The sequence below is a fragment of the Uranotaenia lowii genome, chromosome 2 (assembly GCF_029784155.1).
Source record: "Uranotaenia lowii strain MFRU-FL chromosome 2, ASM2978415v1, whole genome shotgun sequence".
NCBI lineage: Eukaryota > Metazoa > Arthropoda > Insecta > Diptera > Culicidae > Uranotaenia > Uranotaenia lowii.
This window is the reverse complement of record NC_073692.1, coordinates 156,725,639-156,741,823: the sequence shown is the minus strand read 5'-3', so window position 1 is coordinate 156,741,823 and position 16,185 is coordinate 156,725,639. Positions and strand designations below refer to the sequence as shown.

Sequence of the window (16,185 nt, the reverse complement as noted above, 5' to 3'; positions counted from 1 at the left end):
GGTCATTTGATCGATGTTGTATTCTAAAGGTGGTTTGGAATCAATGGTATAAAATATCCTGAAAAAAACTTGTCTATTTATTTTAAATCGGCTTAAAAAATTGCGGAGTTATTCGACGTGGACAATGTTTAGTTAGAAGTTTGAAAAAACAACGAACTTAAGCTAAACCAGGGGTGAGCAACCTTTTGAAGCAACGGGCCACTGTAAATATGAAATTCTTTCGGTGGGCCGCATTAAAAATAAAATTAAGTTAATGGTATTTTGCAGAATTTTATGTATTTTTTAGTTTCTACACTGAAACTGGATCATTTTTCAATAATTTGAATTTTTCTAAAGATTTGAAATGTTTAGCAAAGATTCTATTTTTACAAAAAGCAAACATCATTTGCTTCCCTTTCATTTATTAAAAAAAACACGGGTGACGCCCTCTGACACCAGATACCCGCTCAGTTTAGCAACACAAATTTCGGAGTTTTCCCTCTTTTCTTCCTCGCTCCGAAAAATTTTTGGGACTGACTAGTAAAACTGTCAAAATGAGCGTGGCGACGAACTTGTTAAAAACGAAAACTTTCGTAAGTCTTTCGAAGGTTCGTAAAAAGATGTTAACCGTTTTCTGAAACACCCCCTTTTTTGTTCGCACCGATGCGATGGTATTTTTCGTCATCACTTCCATTGAAAAGTTTCATGAAGCTTAACCATAGCGATGTTTTTCTGTGCCCATTTTCGAAAAAGTTTTCTTTACAATTTATTTAATTTTTTTTCGTAAAGCCTCCTTTTTCTTATCAACGGTTTTTTTATAATTTGAAGTTTCGTATGAAACCTTAGCATATCCATTGCATTGCATATGCATTGAGATGGTGAGCATGGTTTCAAATTCATGAAAAACTCATAATTTCACAGATTTTAAACCAGATTTGTCAATATTACAGTTTACATTTTTGATTCTAGAATTTTTCTACAAATTTCATAAATTTTCTTAATTTAATTCAGATACCTATGGTAAGGGCTTTCTAAGGCTGAGCCATGCAAATCTTGGTAATGTGGAGCTAATTTTGAAGTAAAATGACTCAATTCAATGAATTTAATTTAATCAATGTTGTGCTTGATTTACCCATGAAATTTCCGAAAAAAAGCATTACACAAGACAACAAAATTCTCATTTTCCGAGGTGCAAGGAATCTCAAAATTGGTTTTTACTTATTCGGAATTGCTGAGTCCAAATTTTTTTTTTTGTCAGCACTAGATTTCGAAATAACTTTAAAAACTAGGTTAAAAAATATGTTATTTAATTTGCGAACTCTTTTGACAAAACTGTAAAATACAAATACCTATTTACTCAATGATCAATTTTCTCAGAGACCGCGAGTAATTTTGAATTCTGAGAAAAAAGTTATGTAAGTTTTCATTTTGTTATTTTTTTTTCAATCCTGCAAAAAAAAGGAATTTTGGCAGTTTTATAGAAAAATAAAACTAAATTAAATCTTTGATATCTTTCAAACCGTAAGTCCAATCATTTCGCAGTCTTCAACTAACTTCGGGATGAAAAAACCATAAGGACGCTTAGAATCCCTCGAGAGAAAAACTAAGTTGTTGAATGAATTTAAATTTTAATATCCAATATTCAATGACCTTGTTCAATGATGTCAGAAGAAGTGTAATCTAATTTTTTTGAATTTCTGTAAATCTGGATCAACAATCTGGATAATTATGGGACTGTTGCAACAAGAATTTTTGTTTTTTGGTTTTCTTTTGCATTTTTTTCGGTTAGTTGTGACGTCTATTTTATGATAATTACAAAAACAAAAAAAAAAAAATTTCAAACTTGCTTCGCGGGCCGCACAAACATGTCTCGAGTGCCGCATGCTGCCCGCGGGCGCGATTTGCTCACCCCTGAGCTAAACTGTTGGTAATATTCTGCGTTACCTTTATTTCTTCTACGGCTGCTCTGGTGAAGACTCCCAACCCTGTGCTTTGGCTGTTCGGACGCCTCACAGTTGGAAACACTCTTTGTGCTGATGGCTGAAGGTGACGGTCGTTCGTTTAGGATATCGTTCTTTATTGTTTGTAGAATTTTTGGAAGAAACGATTTTCTGAAACAAAAATAAAATAGATAACTCGATAGCTTCTGTTAAAATTCTCTCGCAAAATGCCTACCTTACTGGCACCTTCGCTAAATCTCTGGGACCTGAAGGGGTTAAAGCCGTCCTGTAGGCCGTCGATTCGCTCCACACCTCGATGTCGGTCGACATCATGTTGGGATCGTTCCCGAACGACAGTGTGGCGTCCTTCGCAATCAGGACCTCACACCGCATCATGTCGCAGTACTCGGCCAGACAGATTGCGTCCTCTGCCATGTTGATGTTACCCTTGTGGCGATTCTCGAAGTGCATGTCCAGATGCTTCTCCTCGAAGAAACTTTTACCACAGAACCCGCAGGTCCATTGGCTGGGACGGTGCTGTTTTTTGGCTGCTTGTTGGGGCCCAAAAATGTCCCGCAGCGGATGAAATGGGCACTCCAGCGGTAGCTTGACCTGGTACTTCTCCAGTATCGGGAGCCATTTCGATTGTACGATCTTGCGCACTACTCGGGAACTGTCGCGAGAGCAGGATATTTTGAAGACGCTCGGACCGGGCCATGGTATGATCGATAAGAAGCAGATTACTATCACCTGTAAGATGAAAATAGCATAAATCATCATTCATTAGCTTTAAATTTTCTGAACAACTTCAAATTTACGTGTGTCTTGCTTTTAATTTAGCTGTTAGTAAGTTGTTAAATAAAGGCTACTCTCTGGAGCCACTATTTCAACCTTTTGATTATCAAACAACTCCAGTATCAAGTATTTTATATCATTTAATCTCCAATCTGATGTTCGGAATAATGGATCTTAAATTAATGTCATGTTTTTTTTTCTTTTCTATCTTCTAGCATAATTCTGTGCCGAGCAGCATGGCCATGTGATGACTAATGGGTGATGTGATGTCAAATGTAGCATATATCAGCATTTCTTATACATTCGATGTTAAACAGAAATATCGACAAGAAGATGTCCAGCTGAGTGAGAAGTTTTCAACTTCTGGTCCGTGAAGTGAAGGTGGAAGATACATTTTTTTTAACCTGGTGAGTCCAACCCATTTTACTTCTATTCTCATAAAACTAACTGATCGGCAAACTTCGTCGAGCCTTTGAAATTTTACAAAAATAACGATCAATGATTAATTATTTCCATGAAATTGGATTGGAACCGCAAAATGGGACAAAATCGGAGCAGATTTCGAACTATTTTCATAATATTTCTGTCCAATTATATTGAGTGGGGCTTAACCAGACGAAGTGACGTATATGTCATTTTTTAGTTTTCGCCAATAAGAGTGTTTTTCTCTTGTTCCCCCTTTTCTACTTTTCGGGAATTTTCATGAAATGTGATGTTGTATACAGATCACATTTTATTAAAAGTCCCGGAGAAGCGAAAAATGGAGAAAAAATATAAAAACGCTCATATTTGCGAAAGCTTTAAATGGCAAATACGTCACTTCGGCAGCACAGATCTCAATCAAAATGAAAGTTGTAAGTATTTTTACTATCAATCTTCCAACAGTTATTTCTATTCACTCCCTAAGTCGGGTGAATAGAGACAGTGGCTAATTAATTGAGGAAAATGTTTATTCTAGCTTCCATAATATTGGACGTGGATAATGCGTTGTTTTTCGCCAGTTTTCGCACCTTTTTCAACACCTATATCTATCTATATTCTAAGGATTTTTTATGCTGGTGCCTTCCTCTAGAGGCAAAAAATTATTAATTTTTATTTCTTGATTTTCAGCGTTTCTTTTTTCGTCAAAATCATGTTAGAAGTATTCTTCACTGCATTTGCGAATATGGCACATCCCTATTTGCAATGTTTCTAAACAACACTTCCATGGTATAAAATTTCGCGATTTTTTATGCTAATATTTATTATAAACAAATTCCAAATGACATTCTGTTTTTCAATATCTGTTACCTGAAATGCATTTTATTATCTACTCTTAATTAGATGATATTTTTTTCAATTTACATTTCACAATATTTATCAAAACACGAATGCTTAAGTTCTGGTCAAATGAAGTTAGCACATTAACAATATTCATCGAATTATGATTCACAGCAACTTCAAATCAAATGGTTAAAAAGCTTTTTTTTACAAAAAGACATTGAAAACTCTCCATTTAAGTAGATAATTAAGTGATTTCTATTTCATTCTTGAATTCACTTTTGAAATTCAAAGAACGCGTTTTCACAGTCTTTTAATAATTTTAGAGACTTTGATTTAAGCTCAAGGAATATTTGATTACATTTTTTAACGTTTATTAAATAGCCCGATTTCATTTGTAATCTTGATTTCAAAATCATTTAGGGGAGATAAGGGCATAACGAGCACTCAGGGCACAATAAGCATTTCTCTTTTCTACATAAGTGCGTATTTTCTTAAATAAGTTTGCATGAGGATTTGTTTCGAACTTCCTATAGCATTAATCTTTCACAAAAACAGGAATCTTCTTATCATTTTTACAGAGATATACAGTACCGTTCATAATTGTATAGAAATTGGAAGCACGCGCACTGTCACTTCGACTTTGAACTTCCATAACTTTTGACTCTGATGACATTTTTTGATCAAATTTTCTGCGTTAGATAGATCAACTATCACACTATTATATCACAAAATTTCTGAGCTTTCTGGAGTTTGTGTGGCCTGAGATACAGTCATTCTACGAAAATCGGACTTTTTGAACTTTTCTCATTCATACTGCAATATCTCACGAACTACACTACATTTTTTGTTGAAATTTTGCAGAGTGATTGTTGAAATATAAAGTAAACATGTCTGAAGTTTTTGGAAAGATTTATCGATGGGATCAAAAGTTACGGGAGGTACAATTTTTCAGGCATAAACCTAAAAATGCGATTTCTATAGAATTTTGGACGATTCATGAGAACATAATCGTTTCCATCCACAAATTAGTCAACAAATGTGTGGGAAAAGCAATGATGAAATGAAAAAATGAAATTAAAGATCTATTTGTGTTTTGAAATCAGAATCTCGCAATATTGTTTTGAGTTTTTGGTTGAAATAGATTTACTGGTTGTTAAACATAAAATAGGAGTTTCCTATGAAAACAATCGTCCAAAATTCTATAGAAATTGCATTTTTCAGTTAATGCCTGAAAAATTGTACCTCCCGTAACTTTTTAACCCATCGATAAAACTTTCCAAAAACTTAAGACATGATAGCTTTACATTTCAACAATCACTCTGCAAAATTTCAATAAAAAATGTAGCGTAGTTTCTGAGATATTACAATTTGAATGAGAAAAGTCCAAAAAGTCCGATTTTCGTAGAATGACTGTAATTCAGGCCACACAAACTCCAGAAAGCTCAAATTTTGTGATATAATTGTGTGATAGTTGATCTACCTAACGCAGAAAATTTGATCAAAAAATATCATCAGAGTCAAAAGTTATGGAAGTTCAAAGTCGAAGTGACAGTGCACGTGCTTCCAATTTCTATACAATTATGAACGGTACTGTATAACAAAAATCAGCTAGGTACTCAAGTAACGAAAATGTTACAATTTTTTAGCATCACGAAATAAGCTCTTATGATCTTAAAATAACCTTGATCTATAATGTACGCGCTGCAACATGATGTACACATTGTTTCTCAATTTTTACCATCATAAAATTTTTGATTTTTCACTTTTATCAATTTTAAAACACGTTTCTACTTAAATTTGTTGACTCGAGGCATATAGAGCACCACTGATCGAGGCACAATGAGCATTTTCTACCGTAGAATCTAACAGTGAATTAACATTGATTTATAGAGCCACAACTTGACTAGTTTACATCCGACGATTTAGCCTTGTCGGAGAGGTTATCAATAGACTTGAGTTCGATTTCTGTTCGAGGTGATTTTTTTCCATTCACAATTCATGATCGATTTTTTTTATTGTTATATTATACGGCTAGTAGCATCATCCGCCAAACAAAGCACCAGAAACATAATGTATGAGCGTTAGACTGGCCCATAACGAAAAAAATCCTTATATTCCACGCGGCACCCCCTAGTTTGGTGCCTTTAGATGAAAAAATGACTTTCTGAAAGTTTCAGGTCATTTGGCAGAAGCACGAGCTGGCGCAAAGGACTTTAAATTTGTATGGAGATTTTCGGCAAAATGTATGAAAAATCGACATACTTTCACTCTTTGAGATCTAAAATATTTTTCAGATATGCTAGAAAGCTCAGAATTTCAGGAATTGTAGTTCAAACAATGACAAACAAGTTTGTAGAAGATTGTGATGCGATACGATTTGACTGGGATGAGTTATTTGCAATTGAATGTGTGTGTTTTTTTCTCATTTCTTTGATATATCGTGAACGGTGTATGGGCTAATAGTCACACTAACTTGATCGCATTGTCACACAATGAGAATAAAAGATAGAATGGTTTGTGAATACAAGAAGGTCTAAATACCCCACAATAATGTTCGTCAGAACTTTTTCCGCAACTTTGCCGAAGACACAAGCTTTTTATTTGTTATTCTCATTGTGTGACGATGCGATCAAGTTAGTGTGACCCATACACCGCTCACGATATATCAAAGGAATGCGAAAAAAAATCACACATTCAATTGCACATAACTCATAACAGTCAACTCGTATAGCGTCACAATCTTCTACAAACTTGTTTGTCATTGTTTGAACTACAATTCCTGAAATTCTGAGTTTTCTAGCATACTGGAAACAAATTTTAGAACAGAAAGAGTGGAAGTATGTCGATTTTTCATACATTTTGTCGAAAATCTCCATACAAATTTCAAGTCCTTTGCGCCAGCTCGTGCTTCTTCCAAATGACCTGAAACTTTCAGAAAGTCATTTTTTGACCAAAAGGCACCAAACTAGGGGGTGCCGCTTTGAAAAAAATGTTTCAAAAATCATGAAATACAAATTTGGGCCAGTCTAATGAGCGTGTGTGAATTGTTTATATTCTTCATACAGACCTAGATTATTTTGTTATTGCTCTGTTTGATGAATCTACGGCTCACCTGACTTCATTGAGTTGAATTCGCTGCTAGATTCCCTGGCAGAAAACTGCCCTGATTAATGGTGCTTATACTTCCTCAGGGGAGTTCTCAGCTTTTGGCAATTTTTTTTAAAGTTTTCATCTAGTTTTTCAAGTTTCAGCCCGTTAGGACACTGACCATATTGACTGGACACTCGATTTCGTTTTCTGGATAATTTTTCCAACAGTACGCAATATCGATTCCAGAGTGCGCATCGATCGATTTGAAGAAATGCTATCCCAGTAAGGAAATGCCACCCAACTTTAAAAAGAAAAAACAGGCAATTTCTACGAAAAAATCGGGCTAAACAGGCACATTTTTCCTACAGGGCTTTTTTGTCACATTTTTCAGGTTCGCCACCTGCCATTGGTATTGCGAACCTACGAAATCTGACAAAATAAATTAGACAGAAAATTGTTGAATATTTGTTCTAAGTGTCATGTCAGTGTGATCAGTGTTATAGCTATGGTTAAAAAAGCGTTTTCCTAAAGGTGGCCATTATGCCCTTATCTCCCTTATCATCATCATTATTGAGTCAAATAAGATACACTGGGGTAAGTGTGGACGGTGGCTATTAAAACAATACTGTGAACTATTTTTTCAAACTTTTAATGCAGAATGTTAAATTTACTTGTAATCTATCCAATAACTGTAAAAGAGATACGGTTCCGACAATTGCGGATGTTTACGGTGACTTTTTATAAATTTTCTATTTTTAACTACGATGTGGAGTTGACGTGCATCGTTTTCAATCGCAAATTTCTCGTAAACTAGCTGGCTCTTGACGAAAAACTCTACATTGAAACAATCCTTACATTCGAAACAACCAGTTAGGAAAAGAAACGGCGGTTAAAAATTGAGAAAAAGGGTTTACTTGCAAAAATCTAAAATTTTGTCTCCAAACCCTACCTGGGGTAAGTGGGGACGGCTTTATACATACTTGATGTTTAAACATTTTTTCAATTTTCTCTCCTTCATTCAATACAATTTAGCTTTATTTAGCATTCAGTTGGGAAAAGCACTTGTTATTTCTAAAATAAGTATATATTTTCGATAATATCGAATTACACACTATAATCATTGAAAGATTCCTTATTAATAGTACCATGAACTTTTTAAAAAATTTCGGACCGTTCGAGCAATAAAGTAACGTATTCAACCAAAAAAACACAAATTTGTTGAAAATTTCCTGAGAAATCAAAGGGAAAATCTACCGTCCCCACTTACCCCATAAAGCGGAAAAAAAAATTTGAGCAGAATCGGACAACAGGAAGGGGTTGCACTGAATCTTAAGTGTGAAAGGGATTCTGAGACATAGTGTTCTAAAGAAGCATAAAAAACTGGTTTTTTTTATCATACATTTTTGTCTTTACTAGTCGATTGTTTGATTATGAAGGTTTTATTAAAATTTCAATTCAGACTGACATTTCACTTGAAGACTGCAACTCGATTGGACTTAAAACAAAAAAGTTATGGCTGTTCAAAGATTGTATTTTGGTTACAAATTGTCCTGTAAAACGCAATGAGTAAAAAGTACTCATTGTGTGTTAAACGACAATTTGCCACAAAAATACAATCTTGGATGTAACAGCCCTAACTTTTTTGTTTTAAGTCCAATCGAGTTGCAGTCTTCAAGTGAAATGTCAGTCTTAATTGAAATTTTAATAAAACCTTCATAATCAAACAATCGACTAGTAAAGACAAAAATGTATGATAAAAAACCAGTTTTTTATGCTTCTTTAGAACACTATGTCTCAGAATCCCTTTCACACTTAAGATTCAGTGCAACCCCTTCCTGTTGTCCGATTCTGCTCAAATTTGGCATATGGCTTTCTGATGACTCCTTTAAACCATCAAAGTCTTTTTTTTGCAAGTATTTTGATTTTAAAGTAGGTATTTATTAAGACAAATTTGATAAATTAAATAAAAAATATCCTAAATTGTGATTTTTGTTAAGCATTAAATCGTGAATAGCTGTTCACACGTTGATACAAACCGCATATTTGTTCAGCAAAGTTTAAGTGCACAAAAATCCGCATCTTTTAATGGCATTGGTATCAAAAATATTCTACGCTTGGTACACATTTTGGTCAGTTGAATTCAAATTTTTGGACCAAAAAATTTTGTTTTCTTAAAAATAGCTTGCTAGTTTTACATTCTGATACAAATTTGGTTCATTCTGTATTTTTTACGTGTAGTTTTTAACTCAAACAAAATTAAGAAAAAATAAAATATATAAGTTTTATGAAAGTTTTTGGACCCAGAATTTATTTAAAATCAAATCTTTTGAAAGTGGACTTTTTTTAAAGATTGCGCTTGCGGAACCTCTAAACATGATTTTTTGTAGTCGGCTCTATACAAAAGTTTGTTCTGCACATCCTAATCTACCATTTGGAGGGTGAGCCCCCAGATTCCCAGAAGTTATGCAATTTTGGGACACCCTAACCAGCAGTCCATAACAGTTAACGTGATAACTTTTTTTCGCGTTGCGTCTATCAAACCCATCTCTTCAGCATTTGTGAAAAACATGTTCTGCATCACATTGAGCGCGATTTTATCAAAATTGACCCAATTGTTTTTTAAAAGTTGAATATACCAAAAACCCGTCCCCATCTACCCCGGTGTACCTTATCTGATTCTTAAGATGTTTCATACGACGTAATGAAAGCTCACGCCAGTATTCTAGTTTTCCTATACTAATTACATTTAAATAAAACCTTCTTGTGATGTTACCATAAATATGAAGAGAAGATTTTTCAATGAAACATTTCATCGTTATCAAAACAATTAAGAGTATATCGAAAATTTTGTAGTCATATCGTTGACTATTATTCTCCTTGAGTAATGTGACATTCATTAATATGGCCGTATAATTTACAAAATAACATAACGAGGTAAATAGAGGCTACCAAATTTTTTCCCACAACATCCGGCATTTGATTTCAAAAATTTTAATCCAAATTTGCTTAAAATTCAGAAGAAAAACACCTGAATCATTTTTTTATCTAACCACATAAGCTAATGTTGAATTGTGTTTTAAGCTTCGTGAAACCGTTCATGATCATTTTCTTAAAAATCTCATTCTTATACGCCAAAATCATAAAAATTAATTATAAATTTTTGTTTGATTTTGCAAATAAATTGAATGAAGCCGGGTTAAATTCAGGTTTTTCCGGGCTACCGGGTCGGACCGGATCTTTCGCAAAATTTGAATCAAATATCCGGACATGCCCGGGTAAATACGGGCAATCGGGCAAGTTTTGGGTTAATCAGATTAAAAAACGTTGGAGTTGCCTTGATCCTGAAGCAAAAATGACTATTCGGCAGTATCTTCCTTTGCGGCTAGAAGCGTTTTTTTCACCTTATAAATAAGGAAGATTAACAATCACATCCAAGTATCCATTTATTGGTGCCACGTGAAAAGTACAGTGGCAATGAAAATGGGCGCCAAAATTTCCTAAACGGAGATGGATGAGCATCAGTAAGCCTTGATTGCCTTTGGCGCCTTTTTACTCTGGGTAGAGAAAAAAAAAATGGAAATTGGCTACCATAAGTCATAACATTTATTAGATACGAATAAAAACTTAAAATTAACTATCGATTTCCACAAAAACATTTTCGAAATTATCTCTCCGTTGTGTTTTTCTTCTCGCGAAGACTAACTCAACGAAAAAAATTGCATGCAAATCGGATGAAGCCTGCAAAAGTTATGCCTAGTGTTCGCACATATTCATGCCTCCATTTTTATATTATAAGATGTGTGTACATTAGGGTGGCAATTGATGTAGGAACAAAAATTTTTCACCGAATTTCGAAAACGGACTTTATACATTCGGGCTAATCTACCCACAAAACTGACCTGTGCAAAATTTCAGCTTAATCAGGATGACTAAGGTTGCCTAACAAAACAATTTATAAAAAAAAAGGTAAAAAAAATTATCTTAAAAATGATGGAAAATTACCAAAAATATAATAAAAATAACAAACATTAATGTTATGGGTTCAATTGATCCCAAAAAGATATATTTTCTTCTGAATGGATCGGGATCATTGGTTATCATGAACCTACTAATATTTGTCCAATAACTAATCTTTATCCAGTAATTATCTGTTAAAAAAGACTCAAAATACTGTATTTATCTAAAAGCTAGGAAATGGCGCCTTAAAGTATGCAATAACTCTAGGATAGTAGACAAATTTTTAGAAGTCTCTTTATCTGATACTTACAAACTGTGAAATGAGAACTAATATGGCAAAAAATTGTCAACAGACTTTTTATCTTTGGATTTTGCTAGATTTTTGCCTAGGGTCACGGCACTCTGAATGAGGGATCAAGTCTCCTTAAGTAAAGGATCAAGTAATCAAGTCTTCTTTAACTTAAAACATATCACAGTTTTCACGAAATAAGAAAAGGGGATGAAGTATTCCCATTCTCCCCTACTCTATTTGGAGATATTTCAACCTGATTAGATTATTTAAAAAAAGATGCCCGCTTTTCTCGTACTCCTTATATCATCTTGGAAAATCAATTATTTACATTTGCTCTGAATACTGAAAAAAAGAAAAAAATGTGTTTATCACTTGTGTGAATAAAAACTCGGCTCGTTGCTAAATTAATAACAAACAATTAAAATTTATTGAAAACCACCTTACGATCTATGGAACACAAACTTTTCTAACAACTATTCCTCAAATGTTGTTCGAACTCTGAGGCTCAAGCTGCAATGGAGTGCGCTTTCATCTGGTGATTTCGATAGTTCACTGCACTTTCCGCATTCAGCATAACTGGCAAAGGTTTTCTCGGGGGTGAAAGAGCGACCACATAAACTGTGGAAAGCATTATGCTGCCCCAGTACAATATCAGAAAAATCAAATGTCTTATCGTGTACATTTTCGTAAGATGTGACATCCGGACACAAACGAACACACACTAGGAGTCTTCTGTTGGGTGAAAGATGAGCCGAGCGTCTTGTTTGAGTTGCTGAAGCGAACTGAAAGCGCCCTTAGAACAACGCTTCGATTCGCGAAATAGATAACGATGCCGCGTTATTGAATATTAATTTCTCATTAATACCCTTTTTTGTTTGGGTGAGTTGGTGCGGTAGGATCAACACTCGCATTCTTACTCACTGTGTTTATTATTTATAATTTGAATTGGGTCGAAAGTACATCACGCCGGCTTATTACCTTAATCAGAATTATTACGTAGTGAGCCTTGATGAACAGACAACACATTCTACCGAGTTCCGTCAAGCTTTAAACACTATCTTGTTACAACTATTTGTGAGAAGTTTCTTGATAAATAAGCTGAGTAGGTTTGCATCCCGGTTGGTCAACAGGACAGGACTGAATCGGCCCGCCTTGTTGACCATACACATATCGGGAATCACCCACAGAGGGTTCATCAAAGGGGAAATCCAGTTACCCACTATTAAAAGGGGCAACGAGTTGCTCCAAGATATGCCATGCTAGGGGCCTATTACAGCTTGAGAGCTTCATTTCCATACGTTCCGCTCCTTGTCGTTAAGAATTCGATGCCTAGGTTCTTGGAGATCCCTAGTAAGGAGCGCAGGGAACGGAAAAATGTGGTGGGCAGAATAAAAAAATATAAATCGGTTTGAGCAAAAAAAAAAATGTGTCCGCCTGTGCATGAATAACCAACACCTGATGGTGGAACCAATTTTGCAACTACATGCTGTTTTCCAACACTAGGGATGTTCCAAGTGGATTTCGTTTTGGGTGTTTTCAGTTCACGAATGCAGTTCTGATAAACTTAAACGACTTAAACTGAAAATCAAGACCTGAGAGTCAGGGTGGATAATCAATGCATGAATAATCATATAATCACAGATGATTTCAATTTTTAACGATAAAGATAAGATTTGTTCAAAGATTTTTCGATAGTCCAATATTTTTTTCTTCAAATTTAACATTCGTTTTCTGTAGAAATTTCATAGATTTTATCAGTTTCAAACAGAATGAATCTATAAAAATTTAAATCTATCTATGACAAAAACCTCATTGGGACACATATCGTGCGACTTCCTTCTGATTTTGGACTCAATCACATTTAGATACTGCGCGGTCTTTGAACATGGTAAATGTTGTTTGTGATTTTATTCTAACAGGAGGTGCAAAACAATTTTTAAACACGAGAAGCTTTTCGTTTGACTAGCTAGGAGATTGCTGATACCTTCATTCGAGAAAACATGCTTGAAGGTTTTTACTTTACGAAATTTTGCTTTTTTTTTTCGAAGAGTTTTCGATTAATCAAAGAAGTATGGAGATAAGAATCTAAAAATCCGAAATTTGTACCAATTTCAATGTGAAGGTATCGTTGGTTATCACTCATGATACGGCAAGTCAACAGTACGAATTGAGGAAGCTTGCATAAAAAATAAATTTGGTGCTGTGAGTAGTACTTAAATTGCTAGTTGTTCAATGTTCCACAATTTGGATAAAAGAAAAATCATACAACGTTTAAGGAAAATATCCTCTTTCCACAGCCAATGGCTTAAAGTCGCTTTCAAAATAATAAATAACCCAGGAAAACAGAATTTTTAAGTGCCTATATTAAAAACTGAACTTGGAAGAATTTTGCGTATGAATTCGAAAATTTAGTTACATGTTGGCTATAACCGCTAATTTGGATTATATGTCGTTGGATGAGTCGAAAATAATTTTAAAACTGCAATTCCATTTTTTGAGAAGTTCAATAGAAAAAGTCGATATAATTTTCTGACATCACTGAAAGACGTATGGAGCCTTAAGTATTATAGATTTTAATTATTTTTACTACTTAGTAGTAGACATGTATTGTTTAAACTTGTACTTTGAAAACTAATAAAGATTTAATTTGTGAATGAAGCTTACTTCAAGATTTCTTTGAAAGTATTATATTTTACCGATTCGAAAAAAAAATTCTAACTCTTCAATGCATGGTTTTGTTTTAAAACAATTACTGCATTTCAATTTATTTGCAAAATAAAAGAGAACATATGTTACGTATGCAGATAGCTAAAAATCATATTTAATTTTTTTTATATGAGTAGCTAAACAATTTTTAGTTTCAATCAATCATGAACATAAACCTGCGCTTAATGAAGAGTGTTTGGCCAAAATTGTCAATATCCTATTAAAATAAATAATAAATTTCTAAAATAACACAAAGAAAATTTACATTTTTCCGATGTGCAAAGAACTTGAGAACTGATTTAGACTAATTTGGGGCGCTGATTCTAAATATGCAATTAGTGTTTTTTTCTAGCAGCTGATGTCGAAATAGCTTTAAAAAAATAGGGAAAAATCATTTCATCAATTTGAACTTTTTTGGTAAAACTGTAGAACATTACAAATAAATATTTAGATATTGAAGGTTTTAATTCAATGATTAACTTCCCCGAAGATTGCGAGTAATTTTTATTTCTCAGAAAAGTTATAGAAGTTTTTTTTTATTGTTTGTGTTTCCCAATTTTGCAGAATACGGTAATTCGACGAAATTGTTAACAAATTTTAACGCAAATTGAATCTTAGATATTTCTTAAAATCCAATCGTTTTGCAGTCTTCAACAAAGTTTCTAAATGAATTCAAATCTTCAATATGAAATACTCGAAGACTTTCGGCAACGGTGTCAAGAATAGTTGTAATGTTATCTATTAAAATTTCTAAAAATTGTAGATTTATATATGTATATATCGGAACCTATAATATCTAGAAAAAATCTGAATCCTTGATTGAATGGAGGATTATAAAAAGATTCAAAATCAGTTTTTGTTTTTCATGTAGATTTGTGGGTTTATCAGTTATCAATGATCGATTTTAATCAAAATCCATAGATTTCAAAATTTCCACTCGCCATATCATTAAAACAAGAGCTGATTTTTCTCAACAATAGTTGAGAAAAATCAGCTCTTGTTTTAATGATATGCACTGTCAACACTGAGCACTTGTCAATACAAAAAAAAAACTGTTATTATTACTACCATTGCGCAATTTTTAGTCAATTTTCGACTACTTTTAGTTTTTTTTAAATCATGTTTTGAACGCATATAGCACTGTTTTTTTTATTTTGTTTTTGTCATATTTGATGTTTTTGATCACCGGGGAAACTTTGATCAACATGAATTTTTCCACATAATCATCAATAAATAAGTCTAAAGTTAAAATATCTTAAAACTTTTGCCTACGTTTAAAAACCTAAAAGTAGAGTTTCAAATTGGGAAAAATTTGGTTTGTTTTTGAAAATTTCTAATGTAAGTAAAAATGTAATTGCAAAATCTTGAAATATCTATTTTTCCGAAGGCTCACAAACAAACACCTTTCCTGATGAAATCAAAGTGTTTAGAAGCAGCAGGTTGATTTTCCTTAGTAAATGTTTATCTTTGGAAAAGTTTGTACCAACAGTTTTGGTGTAGTTTTTGCTGTATTTTGAAGTTAATTTTTGAGGAGGAGTAGGCGATGCCTTTTGTCAATCGCACGCGTTTTTCTGTCCGTCCTCGAAAAATTTCGAAATATGTCAAATATGTACATCGTAAAATAGATTAGAATATGTAAAAAAAAGTGTTTTGAAGTGATGGCGTGAATGAAATGTATGAGTGTCTAACGAATGATCCGTGAATCCCCGGCGAAATAAGTACAATTTAATAAAAATAGTTGCCAACCGGGTGGCTGCGTAAGTGCGTAATGAATTCAATTTTGTTGCTTAGCAAAATTCGAGTTCTGGAGGAAACGCGCTTAATGTGAGGAGGAGTGTCCGGTAAAGTTGTTTAAATGAGAACAGGTTTAAATCGGTCGAAGAAACCGGATTTAATGCGGTAAAAGCAGATTTAGGAAAATGTCATGTAAAAAATAAATCATTAGCAAGGTTTAAACTTTACTAAATAAACTTGGGTAGTTGTGTTTACTTATATGTTTGATTACTCTTTCTACATCATACAGTCAAATAGTACTATGCCTCTTAAAACCCTAACGAAATTTTTACCGTTTCAGATCTGTATCCTTTTGAAAATATTTAACAAAAATATAGTTTACATATTTTAATTATATTATGTATATATTATATTCGTTTATCACAATAT

At 33.5% G+C, this 16,185-nt stretch overlaps 1 protein-coding gene across 2 annotated transcripts in view; it reads right to left on the bottom strand.

Annotated features, from left to right (window-relative positions):
* The window catches only part of LOC129748701 (uncharacterized), a 58,231-nt gene that overhangs the window by 16,682 nt on the left and 25,364 nt on the right, over window positions 1-16,185 (bottom strand). For both annotated transcript variants that reach the window (XM_055743384.1, XM_055743385.1), the window contains exons 2-3: window positions 2,155-2,669; window positions 1,924-2,090 (exon numbers count right to left, since the gene is read on the bottom strand). In XM_055743384.1, coding sequence (XP_055599359.1) covers window positions 1,924-2,090; window positions 2,155-2,669 — 682 coding nt within the window. The remainder of the gene's footprint in view (window positions 1-1,923; window positions 2,091-2,154; window positions 2,670-16,185) is intronic.